The sequence below is a fragment of the Plecotus auritus genome, assembly GCF_963455305.1.
Source record: "Plecotus auritus genome assembly, chromosome: 3".
In the NCBI taxonomy this organism is placed as follows: Eukaryota; Metazoa; Chordata; class Mammalia; order Chiroptera; family Vespertilionidae; genus Plecotus; species Plecotus auritus.
Window position 1 is genome coordinate 214,677,823 of NC_137772.1, and position 25,722 is coordinate 214,703,544.

At 37.6% G+C, this 25,722-nt stretch overlaps 1 protein-coding gene across 4 annotated transcripts in view; it reads left to right on the forward strand.

Moving 5' to 3' along the window:
• WASHC4 (WASH complex subunit 4) overlaps nucleotides 1–25,722 on the forward strand; it is a 60,060-nt gene that overhangs the window by 4,199 nt on the left and 30,139 nt on the right. The window contains exons 4-15 of one of the 4 annotated variants that reach the window (XM_080662900.1): nucleotides 24–89; nucleotides 1,054–1,099; nucleotides 1,726–1,793; nucleotides 4,104–4,186; nucleotides 7,308–7,350; nucleotides 7,813–7,916; nucleotides 8,689–8,809; nucleotides 12,742–12,865; nucleotides 12,976–13,103; nucleotides 13,997–14,157; nucleotides 19,841–19,967; nucleotides 25,523–25,648. In XM_080662900.1, coding sequence (XP_080519026.1) covers nucleotides 24–89; nucleotides 1,054–1,099; nucleotides 1,726–1,793; nucleotides 4,104–4,186; nucleotides 7,308–7,350; nucleotides 7,813–7,916; nucleotides 8,689–8,809; nucleotides 12,742–12,865; nucleotides 12,976–13,103; nucleotides 13,997–14,157; nucleotides 19,841–19,967; nucleotides 25,523–25,648 — 1,197 coding nt within the window. The remainder of the gene's footprint in view (nucleotides 1–23; nucleotides 90–1,053; nucleotides 1,100–1,725; nucleotides 1,794–4,103; nucleotides 4,187–7,307; nucleotides 7,351–7,812; nucleotides 7,917–8,688; nucleotides 8,810–12,741; nucleotides 12,866–12,975; nucleotides 13,104–13,996; nucleotides 14,158–19,840; nucleotides 19,968–25,522; nucleotides 25,649–25,722) is intronic. The other 3 variants (XM_080662902.1, XM_080662901.1, XM_080662903.1) reach the window with 3 other exon arrangements.

Below are 25,722 nucleotides of genomic sequence, written 5' to 3' on the forward strand. Positions count from 1 at the left end.
AATTTTTTTACTCATGAAACTAGGTCTTAAACAAAGTCATCACAGTTTATGCTGCACTTTGTTGTGAAATCAAGAAATTAAAATATGAGGTAATTATTTGTATTCGTAAGATGTTAAAAAACATGATTTAAGAGCAAATATGTGCTTATATGTGTACATTGTGCCTGAATATTTATTGAATGTTGAATGAATTATTTACTTAAAGTAATAGTAGTAATAATGACGGAGTACTTACTATGTACCAAACACCATGTTAACCCTGTTAATACTTACTAGTATAACAACCTGGGGAGGTATGTGAGGAATATATGGGGAAATTGAGGTTTAAAGAGGGTGTCACTTGCCTAACATTTTACTGATGGTAACACTTTGAATATGGATCTGCATACCTTCAAAGTCCGTATTACCTGACATATATAATTGCTTTCTAGACAGAACTGATTTTTTATTACTTTTTAAATATATATATATTTTTATTGGTTTCAGAGAGGAAGGGGGAGAGAGAGAGAAACATCAATGATGAGAGAGAATCATTGATCAGCTGCCTCCTTCACGCCGCACACTGGGGATTGAGCCCTGCAACCCCTGGCATATGCCCTGACTGGGAATTGAACCGTAACCTCCTGGTTCATAGGTCGACGCTCAACCACTGAGACATGCCAGCTCGGCTAGAGCTAATTTTTTAAAAAAGCTTTGAATTTTAAAAATATTGTATGTTTCCTTGCCCCTGAGCAATCAAAACTCTGAAAGAAGTTGGTAAACTTCCATCTTTTTTTTTTCTCTACCTTTTTGATAATGTGTTTGCTTTCTGTTCTCCCATGAAATAAGGGGAGGATGTGGTACAAAGTAAAGGCTAAAGAAATCCAGAAATAACTTTGACTATAAGTAATACTTTTGGTACTCCAAAGATAAATTGAGTGTACGCAGTTTTTGAGTGAAATTGTTTATAAGTGATGTAGTCCTCTGCTGCTTATAAATTGGATAACTAAGAGAGGCTAGTAATTTAAAAACAAAAGAGCAACTTGTAAAATTATTTTAATTTTTTTAAAACAGGCTGAAACTAAATTTTATAATGGTCTCTTGTTCTATGGAGAAGGAGGTGAGTTTTAAAATTTCACATTGTAGTGTTGTGATACTGAGATTGAAATGAACAAAAAGTTAACAGACAATTCTAGGACTACCATAATGTATTAGTGTGAGAAAATAAGCATTCAGATTTTTTTGTTAGTTTGTTTGGTGAACAGGTGGTAAGAAAACCTGAGCGATGAAGCAGCAGCAAGTTCTCTAAAGCCTATTTGTGATATTTTTATAAATTACTAGAGGCCCAGTGCACGAAGGTCCCTAGCGGCTGCTGGCTGCTGGCTGCTGGCTGATGGCCGATGGCCGGGTACTCCCTCCCTTCCCCTGGCTGGCCTGCTCCCTGGTTGAACTCCCAGAAGAACTCTGGTAGAAGGGACAATTTGCATACTACGCTTTTTTAATATAGGTTACAGCACTGTAACTATATAAGAATTTTCCTTGAATTTATTAAATAGTGAAACAGATGGTTACTTTCAATTGTGTAATTAATTATTTTCTCGTTTTTCTCTTCAGTGTAAAAATTCGGTTAATGCTATACAGATTAGAAGATGTACTAATGAATAAAAATCATAGTTTTAGTTTTGGGTGTTGATTGAGTTTATATATAAACAATTGAAATACAATTCTTTGTGTTGCCTTTTAAAGCCACAGATTCTAGCATGGTGGAAGGTGATTGCCAAATTCAAATGGGGAGATTTATTTCATTCTTACAGGTAATTGATTTTTACTTTTTATTGAGGTTTTTCTTTGAAAAGTTTGAGTGAATTACACATAATTAAAAATTTTCTAAAACCTTCAAATGCTAAAAATTTGTACTGTGAGGGTAAGACAGTTGGCATTGGATTATAGTTTAGGAGATTGTACCTTTTAAAATAATTTGAACTTTGTACCAGGTAGGAAGAGATCATTTATGTCAGGAAAAGTTGTTAATGGAGATGATTAAGCTGTTACATGAGCAATGGTGAGGTGTTTAAAGCAATTGCACTTGATGCTTCTAACCAAATGTTTCAATTTAGATACTACTGCAAAGTTTCAGTTATTCTACGTTTTTTGGTTTAATTTTTTTCCAAAGAATGAAATAACTTACATTTCTTCTCCATTAAAGAGCAATGCTTGTACAATCTGATAAAAGCAAAAATTGGAGCTGAGGTAAAAATACCCAAAATTCCACCTATGTTCTGATTGTTGGATACAAGATTTGATTATTTAATTGAACCAAGAATGCTAATATATTGTTCAGATCATTTGTATTTTTACTACTTTCTTTGGTCTACTTGGCCTAATTTTGAGAGCATTTTGTTGAAATTATCCTGTATTATGGTATGGGTAAGTCAAGGTCCAGTCCAGAAAACAGTTCACAAAGATATATCCTAAAGAGGAGATTTAATGTCGACAATTGGTTACGTAAGAGTTGGAGGAGTCAGTGATTGAGCGTTAACCTATGAACCAAGAGGTTTGATTCCCGGTTATAGGTTGATGCTCAACCACTGAGCCAACACCAGCTGGGCTAAATTGAATTTTTTAATCACCATATAGTCACCTTCTTAAACTATGTTGATAGTTATTATGTATATAATATGTAATTATATAAGTATATATTATATATAGTAATTAGCTGAAATAATGCAAACAGTCTATTTTGTCTGATATTAATACCACTGCCCCAGCTGTATGAGTTAACATTTTCTTGATTTATCTTTCTTCATTCAATCAATTTTTCAGTGTCATTATGTTTTAGGTGATTAAAAAAATTATTTATTGATTTTAGAGAGAGAGGAAGGCAGAGAGAGAAACATTGATTTGTTCCACTTACTTATACATAACATTCATTGGTTGATTCTTGTATGTGCCCTGACTGGGATTGAACCCACAATCTTGGCTTATTGGGAAGATGCTCTAACCAGCTGAGCTCCCTGGCCAGGGCTAGTTGTGTTTCTTTAAAACTGCTTGTATCTGTCTGGATTTTTATTTTTTTAATCCAATCTGAAAATCTTGGTCTTTTAATTGGCGAATTTATTCTATTTCTATATTACATAGTCTATTTTAACTTGTTTTTGCCTTCTTATTTTGTGCTCCTTGTCTTGCATTTTCTGTTCTTTTCTCTGCTTTTATTATACCTTTAGAAATTTATTAAGAAATGTAAAGTTAGACTAAGTAAAATTGAAATGCATTATTTTAAAAAACGTTACTGTTTTTGGATCTTACTGACAGCTGCATAAAATTCCGTTTTTAAACATTCAACAAATGTTTTATGAGTGTAGCATATGTTACAAAACATTCTTGGTGCTGGGATACAGCAGTGCACAAAACCAACAGAAATTCCTGCCCTCATGGAGCATAAAATTTAGAACAGTTACAGGTTTAATCAGGTTTTAAGTATGTTAGGATACAATCTGTTTCTATGGGTTTGAAAGTTGAGAGGTTCTGAAAAACTTTTAGGAGGTGTGAGACATGATAGATGCAAGTTAGTTATTTAATCACAAACATATTCCTGGGATAAATACTATTTCACTTGCTGTGTGCCAAGTCTGTTTGTAACTAAGGTTAAAGGTAAACATTGGAAGTTATGTCAGAGTGATTTCTGGAGACTCCTTTCCCTCATTTTCATACTTTCTAAAACTGGCAGCTTTTGTGCTTTTTCATTCATTCAGGTGTTTGTTCATTTCTTCATTTGATAGGACAGATATATATTAGGAAGCAGTTGAGGGTTAGCCACTGTGCTAGGCAGTGGATGTTCAAAGAAGGAATGAGACTGTCTTTGTTACTTAGGAATTACATGAGTAAAATATAAGACTTAATAGAAGTATGAATGAAATGTGGGGTCAGACAGGTAGAAATAACCTTGGGATGTAAGAAATGAGTTAAAAATTGATTGCTTGATGGATACTTGAAGTTGGCTGCAGGTTAACTGGAGTTCTTATTTGAAAACTATTTTGTTTTTAACATTGTTAGCCTAAAATTCAGTCAGAAATGGTGACATTTAAAAAGCAACTTTGTAACATATACCCAACTTGTCATTTCAGGAACTGTCTTGTTTTGTTACGAGGTGCTATGAAGTGGTGATGAATGTAGTCCATCAGTTGGCTGTCCTCTATATCAATAACAAGTAATGGATTTTAGAAATATTTTTGCACTTATAATAGAGATATAGGAAACGTTTTTCTAAAACTAGCTAATTACCTGAATTAGTGTTTTGTTCACTCATTCATTCCTTCATTCACTTGTTCAGCATTCTTTGAACACTCAAATACTACTTGATGTGTGTAATAGAAAAATGATAGGTTAATGAGACAGTTTCTATCGTGAATAAACTCATTATCTGTCTGAATGAGAATGTGGACAGAATAATCACAAAGAAATTTGATTTTATTGAAAAAGGCAACATACCACGTTTTCTCTTCTTACTCCTTTCCTCCCTCCTTTACATTGAAGGTTCCCTAACTCATTACAGAATCTTTGGGAGTGGGACTCTATGTGAAATAATGTAGTGAGTAATTCTAATGATCTTCCAAGTTTGGGGACTACTGCCCTAAATAAAGAAAAATGATTAAATTTTCATAGTCCTCACCATTGTTATTATCATAAAATAATTATTTTGCATGATTAATAGTTTATACTTAAAATTTTCCACACTTGCTATAGTCATTTGTTGCATAATGACATTTGGTTACCAATGGACCGCATATATGATGGTGGGTCCCATAAACTTACAAGGGAACTGAAAATTCCTATCACCTAGTGACGTAGCTCTAGTAATGTTATAGCACAATGTATTACACAAATATTTACCCTTGTGTTATAGTTGCCTTTAGTATCCAGTGCATAACATCCTAGGTTTGTAGCCTAGGGGCTGCAGAAGAACAGTTTGTCACCCTAAATCAGTGGTTCCCAACCTTTTTTTGGCCATGCCCTGCCTAAGCATCTCTAAAATCCTGATGTCCTCCCTGGGACATATAATTCTTATTATTAAAAAAGTGAACTCCTATTCACGTGGAGGAAGCCTAAAAGGCCTTTAACTTGGTCTAAACAAGCTTCCAAAGAACATGGCATCCGTGCAAGAGAAAAATAAAAGAATGAAAGGACAGATGAAGTACTGAGGAAGAAATTGTAAAAAAAAATTATAATATGAAGTGATATGAAAAAATAGCAAATAAAGTTTCAAAACATGTAATAGAGAACTGAAATGTATAAATATGTCACAATATATACTTATATACTGTACATAAGGCCCCTAGAATCATAAGAAATGCAAAAGATTCACTGTTAATAACTCATTCTTGAATTGCCCCCCCGCTTAAAAATCAAATTACCCCCCTGTGGGGCATGTGCCCCACATTGGGAACCACTGCCCTGAAGTATGTCTGATTGACATAATGATTATTTTAGGCTCATTAATTTTAAAAGACAACAGACATGGGAGAAGCTCTGAAAACCAAGGAAAAGTTACTCTTTGTAAAAGGCATTTACATTTGTAAGGGAATCTCCATTTGTAAGAGTGTCTCATTTCCTGTACTAAAATAAAACCTGTTTTGTTTTTTTTAAATTATTGTAGGGATGTTTCAGCCAAGAACACAGAGATAGAGGGAAAATTATTTTTTCTCGCCTACAGAGAAGTAGGCAATACCATATAGTCTAAGTGTATAGTAGGCTGTAACATCATCTAGGTTTGTGTAAGTGCACTCTGTGATGTCTGCACAATGACGAAGTTGCCTAACGATGCCTTTCCCAGTCTGTATCTCTGTGCTTTTAAGCACATGGCTATTTAATTAAACCTTACAGTAAACTTTGTTTAGGTATGTGACTAGGGATTCTCAGTTGTGAGAAGAGATAACAGGCCTAGAGGAATTACTTGCCAAGATTCCATCGCTCTTTAGGTACTATTCTTTTGTTCCCTAATCCATTCATTGTTCTTACATACCATGCTGCATCCAAACTCTCTTTTATAAACTGGAAGACAGTGTTAGCTGTTTTTCATTCTCATGTTTCCTCTCAGCCAGATATTTCTGTTCTGTCTTTTCATTGAAACTCTCATCATGGCACAGGGGAATGAGAGCATAGCTTCCCCAATCCCTGCAGTACCTAGTGTGTACTCAGTACCTGGTTTGTAACGCCCCGCCACAGCCCTGCTCAAGAAAGATGAAATTTGATTGCGTGTTTAATCTTAAGATAGTCTTTCTTGTGGAATATATGTGCTTTGATATACAAGCACTATTTTAAAAATATTTTTAAATTGACTTTTAGAGAGAGAGAGAGGAAGGGAGAGAGAGAAATATCCATGTGAGAGCAAGACATCGGCTAGGTGCCTCCTGCTTGCCCCCTGCTGGGGATCGAGCCCACAACCCAGGCATGTGCTCTGACTGAGAATCTAACTGGCAACTTTTTGGTACATGGGATGATACCCTACCAAGTGAGCTATACCAGTCAGGGCTATAAGTACTGCTTTAAATTATTTATTGTTGAGTACATTGAATCTCTAGGAAGTAACATTGAATTATTCTGGGACTTTAGATTTTGATATAATCCTTGTTGTATGCACTGTTTTTCAGTAGGGATAACAACTCAGAAATAAACCTGTCTAAAGAGAAGACTAGTTCCCCAATGCCAGTTTGGGTAGGATAACAAGGATTCTAGTTGGGAATTGGGAAATTCTAATAGTTTAGAAAGAAATGAATATCAGTTTTGTTATTTCTCTCTCTCCCTCTTAGGCTTGGTTTAAATGACTAAGATACATGGACCACTGAGTTGGGTATAGCCCAGACTCTTTTTGTTTGTTTGTTTGTTTGTTTTTGTTTTGTTTTAAATATATTTTATTGATATTTTACGGAGAGGAAGGGAGAGGGATAGAGAGTTAGAAACATCGATGAGAGAGAAACATCGATCAGCTGCCTCCTGCACACCTCCCACTGGGGATGTGCCCGCAACCAAGGTACGTGCCCTTGACCGGAATCGAACCTGGGACCTTTCAGTCCTCAGGCTGACGCTCTATCCATTGAGCCAAACCGGTTTCGGCTAGCCCAGACTCTTTATGTATAAGTTAGTTCCTTCTTGGGAAAGTAGAAAAGGTAGTCATTTCTTGGATCTCTTAAATTTTTTGGACTAAAGTCTAAATAAAGATAAATTCATATTAAAATCCCAAGAGCTCCTGCTGCTGTATGTTTTCCTTAAAATAAAAATGAACTATCACAAAAAAGGATATATTTTTTAACTTCAGTGTTATTTTATTATAGGGTTGCACCCAAAATTATAGAGACAACTGGAGTTCATTTTCAGGTAAAAGTAATTTAACTTGATCTGTAAAACTAGTTTTTACTATATTTTACTTTGGCGTTTGTATGATCAGGGAGTACAAGTATAGCAAGACTCTTAAAGGATTATTTCTTGAATTTGTTCTCTTTCATTTGTGAAGCTGATGAGGCATCACTGACCCACCATCAGTGTAACTCCTCGTTTTTCCCAGTAGTAGCCCAATGTAGATTCTTCAAGTTGCGTGGAGAGTGAAACAGATTTGTGATACCACAATAAAGGATGAGATACTGGGCAAAGTGTTTATGTAGTTAAAGCTAATTATTCCATCTGAGGATCAGTAGTTTCATCTGTAGCTTAGTAAAACTGGTTTACCCACTGCTTTAACTAATTTAATAATTAGCTAAAATGTGTTGAACTTTATAAATCCACATGAACCTTAACTTCTAACTAGTGATTAAATGGTAATCATTAAAGGTCTTTTGACAGACTATGTATGAGCACTTGGGAGAGCTGCTAACAGTTTTGCTTACCCTGGATGAAATTATTGATAATCATACCACATTAAAAGACCACTGGACTATGTACAAAAGGTGAGCCAATTAAAATATTCTCTTTGTATTAGTAAAAGTAAACAAATATAAATAGTACAGATCCTTTAAAAGACCTGAAGGTATATATTTAGAAGGATCTCAGGTCAGATGTTTTTATGAAGATAGTAACCATTCTTTAATTTCAGATGGGTTTATTTGAGAGTATGATACACTTGTATAAAGCATTCTAAGTCTTCTTTTAACAAATATATTTTTATTGATTTTAGAGAGAGAGGAAGGGGAGAGGAGAGAGAAACATCAATTGGTTGCCTCTGGCCTGTACCCTGTCAGAGACCGAACCTGAAACCCAGGCATGTGCCCTAATGGGAAATTGAACTGGCGACCTTTTGGTGCATGGGATGATGCTCAACCAATTGAGCGACACCAGCCAGGCAGGCATCCTGTCTTGACTACCTTAGGACTCATATTATTTTTCCCTTGGGGTTCTTTTTAAGTGACAGTTGTTTTTCCTGAGTTTGGTTTTATTTCATTGTATACTCCCAAGATTTTTTTTAAGTCAAGGCATTTTATTTTTTTCTATCTATAAGTATTAAATGTCTGGTATCTAGAGAACACCAGATGTCTGAATTTAAGATAATATAAAAAAGCATGACTAAAAAATTAAATGTATTGGGATTTTTTTCTTTGTTTAGATTTTCAAATGTATAGAGCCAAAAAAGAAATACAAATATAAAGTTTTGATTTCTAGAAAAATCTTTAATTTAAAAATTTATTAGGCAAACTTATGGTCTTTCTTCTGATCTTCCACAAGGTTACTGAAATCTGTCCATCACAATCCTTCAAAATTTGGAATTCAGGAAGAAAAACTAAAGCCATTTGAAAAGTTCTTGCTGAAGCTAGAAGGGCAGTTACTTGATGGAATGATATTTCAGGTATGAGAGCTGAATTAGAGTAGAATAAATGGGCTTATATTAGTTGACCTACTTCAGAATTATAATAGGACTAGAGGCCCAGTGCACGGATTTGTGCACCGGTGGGGTCCCTCGGCCTGGCCTGTGGGGATCAGGCCAAAACCTGCTCTCCAACATTCCCTCAGGGGTTCCGGATTTTGAGAGGGCATGGGCCATGCCAAGGGACTCCACCGATGCATGATCGGGGCCTGATGCATGATCGGGGCCGGGAAGGGACTGAGGGAGGACTCCAGGGCATGTTTGACTTGTCTCGCCCAGTCCCAATTGGGCCGATTGGGGCTGGGGAGGGAGCACAGGAGGGCTCCAGGGTGTGTCCGACCTGTCTTGCTCAGTTCGGATCGGCCGGACCCCAGCAGCAAGCTAACCTACTGGTTGGAGCGTCAGCCCCGTGGTGGTCAGTGCGTGGCATAGTTACCAGTCGAACGTTCGCTTAGGCTTTTATATATATAGATACTTCTATAGCATACTGTTGAATAGATTTTTCTTTAAAAGTGCTTTGTCTTAAAACATTGTTAGTATACTAAAATGTAATTATTTCAGTATCTAATAGCAAACAAAATTAGTGTACTAGTTGTATTTGGAGTGAAGGTTGTTTCTTTTGTAAGTATGTAAAAGGATAAAGTTATTCAAGGATTAACATTTAAGCAGCTGTGTTAAGTATTGTGTTTGTTATTAACCTCTAGATTTAAGTTTGTAAGACTACTTTTTAAAAGTCTGTTTAATTCTTCTGAGAATATGACTTGGGTCTGCATAGTCCAGGTAGCTTATAACCACATGTGACTATTTAAATTTAAATTAATAAAAAAATTCACTTCCTTTGCCACAGTGGCATTTCAAGTGCTTAATAACTGCATGCAATTTAATCATCACACTGTATACCTTAAACATAAATGTGTTATATGTTAATAATATTTCAACAGGCTGGGAGAAAAAATAGCCAAATGTAGTTTGTGGCCAGCCATCATATCAGATGTAGAACATTTCCATCATCACAGAAAGTTCCATTGAGCAGCAGTGGTTTGGATAGTATCTATCAGAAATTGCGTTACAGTCCATGTAATATATACTTCAGGGTTACCTTTAATTTCTATTTTACATGATCACAATTTTAACGGATTCATCCCAACTCTTATTTATATCAGTTTAACTTTTAATCCATTAGTTTCAGAAGGTAATTTTTTTTTAAAGAATATGTTTTTATTGATTTTTTAGAAAGAGAGAAAGGGAGAGCGATAGAAACATTGATTGGCTGCCTCTGCACGCCCCTCCTTGCGATCAAGCCCATGACCAGGGCATGTGCCTTGATCAGGAATTGAACCAATGACCTCTTGGTGCATGGGTGATGCTCAAACACTGAGCCACATTCGCTGGGCTCAATAGTTATTTTAACAGGACTTGATCTTATCAATATCTGTACTGGAAAGGGCCCAAGGTTGCATTGGAATGTCCTGCAACAAACGTTCAATTTCAATATTATTTTCCTCTTGTGGAAGTTCCTTTAAAATCATTACTTCCCAATAGGTATACAGGCCTTGGTGATATCAGAGGATAACTGTGTCCATCTGATATTGGCATCTTCTCATCCTCGAGGAGTTTGCAACAAGGATGGACCTTGAGAACACCGTGCTAAGTGAAATAAGTCAGTCAGAAAAAGCCAAGAACCACATGCTTTCACTCATATGTGGGAAACAAAACAAACTTGTGAACACAAACAGCACTGTGGTAGTTGCCAGAGGGAAGGGAGTGAGAGGAGAAGGGCGTCCTAATATATGGTGACAGGAGAAGATTTGACTTTGGGTGGTGGGCACATGGTGCAATATACAGCTCTTGTAACAGAGAAACCTACACCTGAAACCTGTATGTTCATGTTGACCAATGTCACTCCATTAAATTTAATTTAAAAAAATCCTCTACAGGAGTATGCCAGCAAACCTTACTCAGCTATTCTGTTTCACTGGTCTCAGAAACCAGAAGGTGTGTTAATTGAAATAGGTCAGAATAGCTGAGGTCATATGTTCCAACAGTTAAATCAAATTCCTTTGCAAACCCATTGGGGTCAGGGAAACCTTTAGTTAAATTTCTTACTCCTGCTCTAGTCCAAGGAACATATACAATAGGTGGTTGCCCTCTGCCTGAGACAGGCTTTTTCCTGAAGAGAGCTGCTAGAATTGCTGGATTATTCTCCCTCCCTCCCCCCCCCCCCATGAAAGATGAACCAAGCATTTTATTTAATTATAACAAGCACTCACTTACTCACTACTTAAAAAAAACAGGCCTATACTGAAAAGACTTCCTCTATAGTTTCCAGAGCATTCTTTTGTTCCCATCACATCATTTTCCACTCAATCCTGGAGCTGTTGACTTGAAATCATATTTGTCTTGTGCACTGCAGGAAGCTACAGGAGACTTCACCCATGTCACTGGATTTCTTGATCCCTTATATTTCCCATCACCCACTGCAACAATTAGTTAACTTCGCAGAAACATTTGAAAAACAGATCTTCGCCCAATAACCCAGCACCCTCCAGGGTTTTAAAAGTGCAGAATGTTACTTGTGCAAGTCAGAACCTGATACCAATTAAATGGTGACAGCTTTGCCAATAAACAAAAAAATGCTCTTCCATGGTTAGGAAGGGAGACTGCCACAGAGACTGGTCCAGAAGGCTTTTTTTTTTTTTTTTTGTCATTGATTCTTTTTCCAGGAGACATTTATTACATGCTGTAATAAAGTGCTAGGAAAGTAATTGTAAACAGAAAAATCAAACTCTACTTTTATTTTTTTAAGATCAAAATTGATCTTTTTTTAAAAATATATATTTTGGCCCGAACTGGTTTGGCTCAGTGGATAGAGCATCAGCCTGCGGACTGAAAGGTACCGGGTTCGATTCCAGTCAAGGGCATGTACCTTGGTTGCGGGCACATCCCCAATGGGGGGTGTGCAGGAGGCAGCTGATGTTTCTCTCTCATCGATGTTTCTAGCTCTCTATCCCTCTCCCTCTCCCTTCATCTCTGTAAGAAATAAATAAAATATATTTAAAAAATATATATATTTTGTTATTGATTTCAGAGAAGAAGGCAGAGGGAGAGAGAGACAGAAGCATCAGTGATGAGAGAGAATCATTGATTGGCTGCCTCCTGCACTTCCCCATTGGGGATCAAGCCTGTAACCTAGGTATGTGCTCTGACCAGGAATAGAACCGTGACCTCTTGGTTCATAGGTTGATGCCCAACCACTGAGCCATGCTGGCCGGGCAATAAACTCTACTTTAAAAAGTGCAAAGTAAATAATAAAACATGTTTTCCAGTGCTTCATCAGATACATCTTTTATACATCACTGAGTGTATCTCTTTATATTGAATTACAGATTTTTGGTTCAGTTTTATTTCATACTAGAGGCCCGGTGCATGAAAATCGTGCATTCGGGGGCGGGGGGAGGGGTCCCTCAGCCCGGCCTGTGCCCTTGCAGTCCGGGAGCCCTTGGGGGATGTCCCACTGACAGTTTAGGCCCGGCAGTTGGACATCCTTAGCGCAAGCTGTGAGCCCGGCTCTGGCTGAGCAGCACTCCCCTGTGGGAGCGCACTGACCACCAGGCAGCTCCTGCGTTAAGCATCTGCCCCCTGGTGATCAGTGCGTGTCATAGCGACCGGTCGTTCCACCGCTCGGTCGATTTGCATATTATCCTTTTATTATATAGGATAACTAGTACTCAATTATGTAAGTATAGGTGAATTTTCCATTCAAAAGGATTTAGATACTAGATTAAGGGAAAAACCTAAATTCAGTGTTAGTAAAATTAAAATGGTTAATGTAGCTGTTTATCGCACACAGTGTATTTAATATGTTTAATAACTTATTATTGAGAGTAAACTTTTCTTTAAATGCTTCCTCTCAGGCCTGTATAGAGCAGCAGTTTGATTCTCTCAATGGAGGAGTATCTGTGTCAAAAAATAGCACTTTTGCAGAAGAATTTGCACATAGTATTCGCTCAATTTTTGCAAATGTTGAAGCCAGACTTGGTAATGTAAAGTGCATTTTTTGTTTTTTTGTTTATAAAGTTTGCATTTTCTTGAAAGTAGAATTTTAAATATAGTTGTTCTGTTTTTCTCTCATGTTATCATTTTATAAGGAGAGCCTTCTGAAATTGACCAGAGAGACAAGTATATTGGAATTTGTGGACTCTTTGTACTACATTTTCAAATTTTTCGAACTATTGATAAAAAGTTTTATAAGTCTTTATTGGACATTTGTAAGAAGGTAAGAACTTGGAACTTTTATTTTTTTCAATTTGAGTAGATTAAAAAGATTTTGGATAAAAGTGGATATTTTAAAATGTATTCTATTTCTGTTTACATATTTATTTATTTAAAATCTCCAAGCATTCCAGAAATAAGCAACATAGTAAATGAAAATAACTTATAATTCCACTTAATATAAATACTTATTAGTGGTTTTATTACACATTTTCTTCTACACATTAACTTACTATTAACTACTTTTTTCTCTTTTTTTTATGTTTGCTATTTTAGTTTTTTAGCTCTTTGTTTTATTTTTAAATTTTATCTTTATTGTTGAAAGTATTACAGATGTCCCACTTTCCCCCCGCATTGGGCCCTTCTACCCTCTTCCTCTTCCTCTTGTTGCCACTCATTTTCATTATTGAATAATAAAAAAAAGAATTTCTGTATCTTCGTTATTTCCATGATGTGGCACCAGACTTAAAAACTGAAAATTTAGTTTATGTGAAGAATCAAGTAATATGTGACCATGAGAACCCAACCATCTTGCCTATTTATTTTTTATTTTTTTTCTAATATAGAGTGAAAGTGAAGATCATGAAGATTTCTATTTCTTTTTTTTGCATATATTTATTCATCTTAAAATCAAATAGAATGTGTGTATGTGTGTACATATGTGTGTGTTGTTTAATATTTAGGCAGGATAAAATTCTTGTCATGCTCTGTACCAGATATAGGAATGCCTTAACTTTGTACCATAGTAAGATAATTTGTTTCATAATATATTAATGAGTATTTTTTATGGCTACTTTTCCTTAAAATAATTACCTTTTATTGTGTATTGTAGAACTATTAAATAACTTGTTTAGCCTGCATTTAATGATTTGTTTCCCCTTATATTTACTATTTCAGGTACCAGCTATCACTCTAACTGCTAATATTATTTGGTTTCCTGATAATTTTTTGATCCAGAAAATACCAGCAGCTGCCAAACTTCTAGATAGAAAAAGTCTTCAAGCCATTAAAATACACAGAGATACTTTCCTACAGCAGAAAGCTCAATCACTTACCAAGTAGGTGTAATAAGTATCCATAATGGAAATATTTAGATATTTTATATTTTAAAATCTTATACTGATTTCAAATATATCTAAAGCATTTGAATTATAAAATCAAACATATTTAATCATTACTAGAGAAAAGGTTGGGCAGTTTCTAGGAGGTTTATTTTTTAGGAGGTTTTTTTTGTTTGGTTTGATTTTAGGCTTAAACTCAGTTTAAGATTTAGGCAAATTATACATTTTGGAGTTATAAGTGTGCATATATATGTATATATGTACATGTATATACATGTGTACATATATATGCACATATATTCATGTACACATACTTTTTATCAGATTCATTAAATAGTTTTTGTTTAAAGTACAGTCTAGAGTAGATATCATTTGATGACATTAAAATATTCTATGTCCATGATTCAGTGATGATTTTTGGATGAGTTGACTTTAATTTGATACACTCCTTTTCTTTGTTAAAGTAATGTCTGTACATATTTAAAAAGTTTAAAACTAAAGGTTTAGCCGAAACCGGTTTGGCTCAGTGGATAGAGCGTCGGCCTGCGGACTGAAGGGTCCCGGGTTCGATTCCGGTCAAGGGCATGTACCTTGGTTGCGGGCACATCCCCAGTAGGGGGCGTGCAGGAGGCAGCTGATCGATGTTTCTCTCTCATCGATGTTTCTAGCTCTCTATCCCTCTCCCTTCCTCTCTGTGAAAAATCAATAAAATATATTTAAAAAAAAAAAAAAAAAAAAAAAAACTAAAGGTTTAAAGGGAAAAACAATTAGCCCCCCTGTATCTTAGTCTTCCCTAAAAGAATGCTTTAAACTTTTAGTTTCTTGTGATATTTACCTCTTATTTCTTATTTTGTAAATTTTCAATATATACAAAATAGAATATTATAAAGCACTCCAGTGTTCTCATCATCTAGCATCAACAGTTAAATTTACTGCACATTCTTACTTGAGCACAAGTGCTAAAATCCCATCTTGACCTGGGTGGAGATTTTAAGTGAAGTGACACAGAACTCTGCCACTGGCCCCTGTGCTAGACACAGCTTCTTTCTGTGACATGTTTAAAGGATAATAGAGATACTTACCCATTTTTGTTGAGCTTAGCTTGACTATCGAGGAAAAATTGGGCCAGTGCTGTACAATGGGGAAAGGAGGAGTATATCAAATTTAGGAGATCACCTAAAGCATCTCTTAGTACTCCCATAATCTGTGATTGAGGCAGTGGAAAATGATAGCAACTCAATTCAGACAGGACTACTAATGGCAGAGACTTCAGATCTCTAATACATTGTGAAACAGTTGAGAAGGGAAAAAGACCTAATTTGGGATTTAGATTAAAGAGATGAATTCAGTAAGATGGGGAGACAGGGATCAACTTTAGTAGCAGTAATTAAAAAAAGATGTGGATGTTTTAGTTATCAGATGCTTAATATTCTTTAACAGTTTGATGCAGTTGCTAAAAATGCCAATACATACTTAGAATACATTAATAACTATACCCAGGTTATGGTAAGTAGTAGTTAAAATATCTGGGCCACGGGAATTGGTAGTTCCATCGAAATTCTTACTGATCAGACATAGTTGGAGTTTGGTAGTGCCACATTTTAAGAGGGTCACATACTGCAGCATTCTTGGATGAAGCTGAACAGGATGTCAGAAGATCTGAGAACCATGCTCTCTGAAGACTCACTGAAGAGTCTCTATATGGTTTGGCCTTGAAAATAGAAATCTGAGGAAGATGTGGTGGATGTCTTTAAGTATTCGAGTGGCACTCAGGTTCAGGAGGGAACAGATTTGATCTCTGGCTTCAGAATGTTGAACTAGAACCAAAAGATGAAAATGCCATTAATAATGATTGCCAACATTGTTGAGCTCTTAACTATTTAGCAGGCATTATGCTAAAGGCTTTAAACAGTGTCTTATGTAAAACCTGTAACAATCTTCTTATGTGGAAAGTAATAAACGTTACAACTAATATTTATCCAGTACTTTTGATAAGCCAGCAACTATTCCAGGAATTTCATATGTATCATCTTCAGTCATCAGAAAATGATATGAGGTAGATATGGTTGTTATTACCATTTTATAGATGAGAAAACTAAAGTACAGAAAGATTAAACTTGCCCAAATTTAAACAACTAGTAGGTGACAGAACCTGGCAGTCCATCTCTGTAGCATAAGCTATTAACTACTCCTCACTAGTACTATTTTTATCCCATTTTTCGATAGGAAAAATGAGGCTTAGAGACATGAACTTTGCCAGGTCACACAGCTAAGTACGTGTCAGAGAGGGCATGCAAACATATGCCGATCCTACCCTGGAGTCTCTGCAACCGGTAGTGTTGTGTAGGCTGCTCTGAGAGGTAATGTACACTTTCACTAGACCTACGTGGGCAGAGTATGATGGCCATCAGTCCAAGGTGCTGTGGGAAGTGAGTCTGTTAGGTGGGAGGTTGAATAAGTTGACTTTCAAAGACCCCCACATGATAAAGTTTTATGTTTCTAAATTCTTTGATTTTAAAGATATACAGTCACTGAATTCCATGGAGCTGAAAGGGGCAGTGCTTTTTTCATTGTCCTTGCAATTCTGTCACAGAAACTCCACTCTAGTGAAACCCAGGACAAGGGAGATGTTGTGATCAGTATGAGCTTTGCCTAACATTTTAGAAAAAGTTGAAGGGGTAACCAAGCTGTCCCAGTCATGCTCCAGAGTTCATTATGTAAGTGAGGAAGAAGCAGTTGGGGACAGTTTTTTTGCCCCTCACTATACAATAGATCCCAACTGGTCAAGTGCACCAGCCACTTCTTAACTGGGGTTCAAGGTTTGTAGGTTGCTGCATTTTGCTTTTCATTCACAACTATTTTGGCACTGGGAATACTGATGTTAGAGGATAGAGGTATTAACCTTCGCTTTAAACCCCGTGTTGACTTATAGGTATTGACACTGTTTAGTGCTTTATATTGGGGCAGGAAATTAATTTTTTTTCCTGTTTGTACTTTGAAATTAAGCTGATAGTCTGACAGGATCCTTGGCCATTTTTGGACTCTCTTTGTCAGTTAACTTTTAAAAACTTGAAGCAGTTTCATTTGTATGTATTTACAGCAGACCAAGATTATCTGGTGTCTGGATGTAGGGGTGACAGACAAACCTTTGCTTTATCCTGCATATTCTGATCTAAAACTGAGTGAATACTCTTGACTGTGTGTTAGTCTTCTTCATAATGTTATTGACATGATTGCTGTCCGGGAGAGCGCCATAATCTAGGCCCCTTTCTTCTGTCCTTGTTCACAACCTTTCTGATCCTTTCTGTACATTGTATCTCTGCTGAGTCCTGATCATAGCCTCCTCCTCCTAAGTGGAGGTGTTGCCCTAGGACCCTGCTCTTTCTGTGTGTTCCAGACTTTTACACTGAATCACCCACAAGTCAAATAATACACTTTAGCATCATTCTAGGTGAAGCCAAGAGTACAGTATAGGTGTCTTTTGTCTAATGAAATCCTGTCTCAGCAGAAGTTATTATTCTCAGATTTGGTGGTAAGGTTTCACCTTCTTAAAAACACATTTATTATAAATTTTGGCATAATCCCTCTTCAGACTAACGGAATTTTTGAGATTATCAGATTGCTTGGCAGTATGGCTAGCCAACAACCTCTGTGGGATTCTCATCTTAATCAAGGGGGTCTCTTCTGTCTCTTGCCCTGAAGTACTATCCTTTAGCTAATTCTGATTGGAAGTACTGGGACATTTCTCAACGTTATCTAACTAGATGGTTTTTAAAAAGAGTTGGTAAAGTCAGATCTCACAAAGGGGAATTGTTCATTTTTTGCACACTAACTTTTTAAAATTATATTTTAAAGTATAGTTTAAACAGCATGTGGCCTAAAAGTTCCTGTCTTGAATGATTTGAGATGCATTGGTAGAGTGCTATAGTGTTTGTACTCAACCTGCATGTAATTATATTAAGTCTTTCCAGGATGGGAAAGCTTCCTAAATTTGGGATTGGATCTTGACTCACATATTAGTTATATGATTTTGGGCACATAACTTCTGTGTGTCTGTTTTCTCTACTGCAAAATGGAGATCATAATGCCTACCTCATAAGGTTAATGTGAGGATTGAACTAGTTAATTTGTGTGAGGTGCTTAGAACAGTGGCTGGCGTATGGTAAGCATGCAATAAATATTGGCTTTTATAGTCAGACTAGAGGCCCAGTGTACGAAATTCGTGCACGGGGGTGGGGGGTGGGAGAGGGGTCCCCACAGCCCAGCCTGCACCCTCTCCAATCTGGGACCCTTTGGGGGATGTCCGACTGCCAGTTTCGACCCGATCCCTGGGATTGGGCTGAAACTGGCAGTTGGACATCCCTCTCACAATCTGTGACTGTTGGCTCCTAACTGCTCACCTGCCTGCCTGCCTGATTGCCCCTAACTGCCCCCCCCCCACCAGCCTGATCACCCCTGACTGCCTCTGCTTGCCAGCCTGATCGCCCCCAACTGCCCCCCGCCCCCGCCAGCCTGGTCACCCCTAACTGCCCCGCCCCCGCCGGCCTGGTCGCCCCTTAGTGCCCCCCCCCCCCCCCCGCTGGCCTGGTTGCCCCCAACTGCCCCCCTCTGCTGGCCTGGTCGCCCCACGCAGCCTGCTGGTCAGTCATTTGGTCGTCCCTCCCTAACTTCCCTGTCGGCCTGGTCGCCCTACGCAGCCTGCTGGTCAGTCGTTTGGTCATCCCTCCCTAACCTCCCTGCCGGCCTGGTTGCCCTACGCAGCCTGCTCTTCGGTTGTTACTGTGAGGGCGTCGTGACCAATTTGCATATTACCCTTTTATTAATTCTGACCATTTCCACTCCCATTCTGATTCAAGCTGCCATCTCCTTCTGCATTATCACAGTAGCATCCTAAGTGGTTTTCCTGCTTTTATCATCATTCCCTTTATAGTTTCCTTTCAACATATCAGCCAATGTGTATTGATCCTTTTCAAAGTTAAATCAAGTCACTCTGCTCAGATCCTCTAGTGAGTTTCTACTGAAGTCCTTGCTCTTTACAAGGCCTGCCCCACTCTCCACTTTTCCTGCTCCCCCAAGGCCCCACCCCTGTACCTCTCTGATCTCCTTTTGTTTTCATTCAGGCTCTCTGTGCTCCACTGACTTCTTTGGTATTATTTGGACATGCCAGACACACTTCCTGTTTTAACATGTTTTGCATTGGTTACTTCACTAGAATTTTCTTCTCCTATATATTTGCATGGATTACTCATTCATCTTCAAATCTTGCTTAAAATCACCTTTTCAATGGACCTTCTTTGATCACTGTATTTAAAATTGTACCCACTATCCCAGTCGCTATCTCATTTCCTGGCTGTATATTTTCTATAGCACATATCATTTGACATTTTAGAGAGTTTAATTATTGATTTCTTTATTATACAATGCACCTTTTTAGAATGTAAGCTTCATGGGGGTAGGGATTTTTGCCTATTTTCTTTATTGCTGATTTTTGTTGTCAGTATAGGCTTGTATAGGCATTCAATAAATATTTGTTGAATGAATGATATATATCTATAAAATCTGTATTTTGAAAACCAGAAAGATGAAATGGCTGCTGTAAGGAAATAATATAATCAATATGAAGAAATGGAAGTAAATTTTATTTTCTGTGCTGAGTAACCCCAATATTTTCCTTTGTTAGAGATGTGCAGTCTTACTACGTCTTTGTGAGCTCATGGATGATGAAAATGGAATCTATTTTATCTAAAGAGCAGAGAATGGATAAATTTGCTGAAGACCTCTCCAGTAGATGTAATGTTTTTATACAGGTACTTGCATCCTTTTACTTAGAATATTTTGGGTCTCATTTATTTGTTAATGTAATGCACAGAAGTTATACTTCAAAAAAATTGGAAAGGATAGGTTACATTTGTGTGTGTGTTTTTTTTTAATTGAAATAGATTAGGTTACATTTGATCTGTTTAACTTATTTTTTGTAATTTATTAATCTAGATTTTCTAATATATGCATTTCAAGCTCTACATTGCCTTTAAAGTGTAACTTTTTTTGCTGTATATATGTTTCAATGTTTTGTGTTTACATTATCCTTTAGTTCAAAATATTTCAAAATTTTTATTGTGATTTTTTTGGTGTTTTGTTGTTGTTGTTAATTCTCACCTGAGGATATTTTTACACTGATTTTTAGAGACAGTGGAAGGGCGGGGAGAGACACATCGATTGGTTGCTTCCCACATGAGCCCCAGGCTGGGGATCAAGCCTGCAACCTATGTACATGCCCTTGTCTGGAATTGAACCCAGGACCCTTCAGTCTGCAGGCCAACACTCTATCTACCGAGCCAAACCGGCTAGAGCTGTGATTTCTTTTTTGATCTGTGGCTTATTCGGAAAGAGATTTATTAATTTCTAAGTATATGAGGGCTTCCTATTTATCTTTTTATTGATTTTAGCAATACTAAAATAATTTTCGTATTTTGAAATTTGTTGAGGTTTGCATTATGGCCCAGCCTTTGGTAGCTTTGGTAAACATTTCATGGACACTTGAAAAGAAGGTGTAATGCATTTGTTGGTTATAGAGTTCTGTATATGTCAAGTAGGTCGTGTTTGTTAATGATTTTGCTACATACTCTATTAGTTACGGAGAGAATTGGGGTAGATTCTCCCACTGATACTGTGGATTTGTCCATTTATCCTTGTAGCTTTGTCAGTTTTTGTTGTATATAGTTTGATACTAAGTAAATGCATAACATTGAGAATTGTTTTATCTTCCTTGTGAAGTAAATTATGAAATGTTCTTTTTTTCCTATTTGTAGGTCTATTTTGTGTGATTATAACATACCTGTAACAGTTTTCTTTTAGTTAAAGTCTGCATAGTATGTCTTTTTTTGTTCTTTTATTTGCAACCTGTTTGGCTCCTGATATTTAATATGTGTCTTTTATAAGCAGCATACATTTTCCCCCAGTCTGATCATCTTTATTTTTTCATTAAACTGTTTTCTGTATATGTTATTACTGATGTATTTGAATTTAAAACTATTACTTGACTAGTTGCTTACTATTTGTCTTACTTCTTTTAGGTCTCTTTTCTTTTTTGCTGTCTTTTGAATTTGAATACTGTTTTTTTAATAGTTACTGTAGAGCAAGCATGTTAAACTCTCGGCCCGCAGGCCGCATGCCTCATTTATTTGGCCCGTATTAGCCTTTGAGTTTGACGTGCTTGCTGTAGAGATTTTAAGATGCACGATTTACTCATTCAACTGCAACAAAAGTAGTAGTTTTACCACTTTTCAGACAGTGTAAGGATTTTAAACCACTTTAATTCTCTTTATCATCCTCTCACTGTGCTGCTGCTTTGTACTTTGTTTCTCTGTATATTTTAAACCTCACAAGGCATTATTGCTGCTGTTGCTCTTTTTTATAGTCAGTGTTCATTTAGATTTACCCCAATTTTCCCCCATTTTGTTGATTTTCTTCCTTCCTGCATCTCTTCATCTTTCTATTTATGGAATACCTGTTAGTATTTAATTTAAAATGACTTTCTGTTCATGAGTTAATCATAGTTTTTTGTCTGAATGTCTTAATTTTAAATTCATTTTTGAAGGTAGTTTTGCTACATATAGAATTTTAGGTTGGTAGGAATTCCACTTCTCCCCCCTCAGCTTTTAAAGGTACCATTTTATTGTCTTCTGGCTTCCTTTGGTTTTGTTGAGAAGTCAGCTGTCGGTTTTATTGCTTTTTTAATATACTATGTCGTTCTTTAATTGCTTATAAGATTTACTGTTTGGTCTTTAGTAATATTACTTTAATGCACCTATGTGTGGGGTTTTTTGTGGGTGTTTGTGCTGCTTAGGATTTGTAGAGCTTCTGGAATTTGTGGGAAAATTTCAACCATTAAATTTTCAAGTACTTTCTGTTCTGTTCTCTGTTTGTTCTAATTTTCCCCCAGCTATGTCTACTTTGCTATTAAGCCCATCTATAGAGTTCTTAATTTTAATCATTTCACTTTTCAGTTTGTTCCTTTTTTGTGTACTTTCCAGTTCTCTTCTGAAATAATTTTGATTTCCTTCAATATAGTTGGCATAATTATTTTGAAGCTTTTATCTAATACTTTTATTATCTGGAAACAGTATTTCTATTAGCTATTGTTTCTCTTGGTCTTGGATTTGTCATATCTTTGTATGCCTGGTTATTTTATAGTGTTACACATTATGTATGAAAAACTATAGATATAATTTGAGTATCTGGATATTGTTTTTATTCCTCCAGAGAGGAGTTACTAGTATCTTTCTAGTGTACTCTATCTTTCACATCTAGTCTAGGACAGCTAGTCACATAGGTCATCTCAACCCAGTCATGCATTGAGATGATTTGAAGTGGGACCTAAATCCTATGATGACTGTTTTTGTTTTTTTTCTTCCCAGTTCACTGCTACCTTTTAGGGGTAGTTTTTCAAGATCCCAACCCAGAGTCTAGTGGTTTACCGGGACCCTCTCCTCTCTTCATGGGCCATGAACTCCTATTGTTATTCTCTTTCCCTTCCTGTGAGATGTTGAAAGATATGTTTGGCTTCTGTCTTTATTTTCTTCTTTTGGAATGTGCAGAAGCCCCTAAGGCAGTGATTTTCAAGCTTTCTCATCTCATGGCACACATAAATTAATTACTAAAATTCTGTGGCATACCAAAAATAAACATATTGCCGATTCAACAAAAAAATAGGTATAATTTTTTATTTATTCACACTGGATGGCTATTGCTGTGTTGACTGTTGTCATTTTTTTATTTGACAATAAGGGAAAAGAGGTCAGTGCCCCTGACCAAATAGGTATTGCATGTTTTAAATATTCTTGTGGCAAAAATTACTGCTCTAAGGAAAAGCAGTCTCCATTGCCAAGCTCAGTTATCTCACTTTATTCTCCCAGATCTTGGTCTTACATTTCCTTATTTTCTTGATAGCTTTAATGCCTTCCAAGAAGTTTTTAACAATTTTTTTCCTGTATTTTCTAGTTGTCAATGGGAAAGTTGGTCCAAATTATTTATTCTGCTATTAACAGAAACCAGATCCAAGACATCTCCCTCCCCATTTAGACTTTTAAAATACTATACATCCTTTATATATATACTAGAGGCCAGGTGCATGAATTCGTGCGTGAGTGGGGTCCGGCTGGCCCACCCCGATGGGGGCTCATCAAGCCAGGCTGGTGGGGGGAGGGAGGGGCTCAGCGGTTGGCTGGCCGGCCCCGCCCCCAATCAGGGTGTTGGGGGCCGATCAGGGCCCAGATCAGGCTGGATGGCTGCCGCAGTGCACATCATAGCCATTGGTCGTTCTGGTCATTCTGCTGTTCTGGTTGCTGGGCTTTTATATATATAGAATAGATTCTTCACAAATTATTGACTATCTATCTGGGAGTGGTGTGAGATCAGCTCATGAATTCTGTACCCTCTTTACCCCCCAAAAGGTACCACCCCCCTTTTTCTCCATGCCTTAGAATTACACTTTTGCTGTTTTTTGTTTCTGCCTTTTAACCTTTCCCAGTGTTGCTCTAGGGCAGAGTCTGGTGTTATAGTCTTGTAGCTGACAAGGAAATGTTGTGGCTCTTTCCTGAATGAATCCCAAGCTTTGGTCTTATTGCCAACTTTCTTAGGATGTTACCCTCTCATTTCTTAACTAGAGGCCCGGTGCACAAAATTCGTGCATGGGGGGGTGGGTCCCCTCAGCCCAGCCTGCACCCTCTCCAATCTGGGACCCCGCGGGGAATGTCCCACTGCTGGTTTAGGCCTGATCCCGGGGATTGGGCCGAAACCGGCACTTGGACATCCCTCTCACAATCCTGGACTGCTGGCTCCTAATCGCTCACCTGACTGCCTGCCTGGTCGCCCCTAACTGCCCCACGTCCCCCGCCAGCCTGATCACCCCTCACTGCCTCTGCGTACCGGCCTGATCGCCCCTAACTGCCCCCCTCTGCCAGCCTGATTGCCCCTAACTCCCCCCCGCTGCTGGCCAGGATGCACCCAACTGCCTCTTCCCTGCCGGCCTGATCGCCCCTAACTGCCCCCCTCTGCCAGCCTGGTTGTCCCTAACTCCCCCCGCTGCTGACCAGGACACTCCCAACTGCCCCCTCCCTGCTGCCTGGTCGCCCCCAACTGCCCCCCCCCCCCCCCCGCTGGCCTGGTCGCCCCTAACTGCTCCCCCCCCTTCCCCCGCTGGCCTGGTTGCCCCATGCAGCCTGCTTGTTCAGTCGTTTGGTCGTCCCTCACTAACCCCGCTGCTGGCCTGGTTGTAGGCAGCCATCTTGTGAGGGTGTGAGAGTTAATTTGCATATTACCTCTTTATTATATGGGATTCTCTTAATTCAGCACATCCTTTTACCACATAGCTATTTATTGGTTCAGAGACACCACCACCCCACATTGAGAGTCACTCCTTTAGTGAGCCACTGTTACTGATGGGAGAGTACTTGATCTCTCACATATGGGTAGGGCAGGAGACAGAGGTTCAGAATCACTGGCATGTAGCTTCAGCCGAGCTCCTTGGACATGTCCACAGTAGTATAGTTTAGGTTCATCTCTGACCTGTAAGTGTATCTTTTTTGGTCCTTTATATCAAAGAGTCTCCATTATTATCTTTGTGTTTCTGTGTCCTTTTTGGGTCTAAATGTAAATATTTGTCCTGTTTTCTTATGCCCTACTGTTTCCCTGGATTTATTAGCCCTTTTTTTTTTTAATCCTCAAAAGATCCATGTGCTTCCTTAATGAATAGAAGGGTAGGCAAGAGTTTGTTCTTACTGGGCTTGGAGGAGAGAAAGTCCTGATTAGCACCAGCGTAGGCAGGGAACATGGTAGCAGGTGGATTGTGGGTATTGGCCCAGGTGAAAAGGAAAGGGCAGTGGTTTCAAACTGAGAAATACGTTTGTATTTCTTTATTGGCCAGAGAGCATTTTGAAATTCCTAGTTCTGTAGAGTCCTCAGCTCTTGTCTTAAGCTTCAGGCAGATAGGAGTCTTTATCTTCTTGTGTGGCAGATAAGGTATGGTGAAGCGGTATCTTCCTGACATTCTAATAATTTTTCTGAAGTTTTTTTTTTTTTAATGTAAGGATTCTTTTAACTATGATTATACACTATAATTTCAACAGTACTAAACTTCTGGCATGTGATAGATTAAAAAATCTTTTAAGGGGTGCTTGAAACTTAACCACTATGTATAACATTGTGTGGGGAAGAGTATTTAGAAATCACATGAGTTGACTTGAAAATAAACTTTAGAAATACTAGTTACTGGTAAATTGATGAATAATTATTACATAGAGATTGAAATTGTGAAGAAATGAAATATTTTTGTGTGATTATAATCAATGTTTTATTTTTATAGGGCTTCTTATATGCATATAGTATTAGTAATATTATTAAAACCACAATGAATCTCTACATGTCCATGCAAAAGCCAATGACCAAAACCTCAGTTAAGGCATTATGCAGACTTGTTGAACTTCTCAAGGTAGGTTTTAGATTATTTTACTTTGCCATTATAATTTAGAAATGACCCCAGTCTTAAATTATGATGATCCTCTA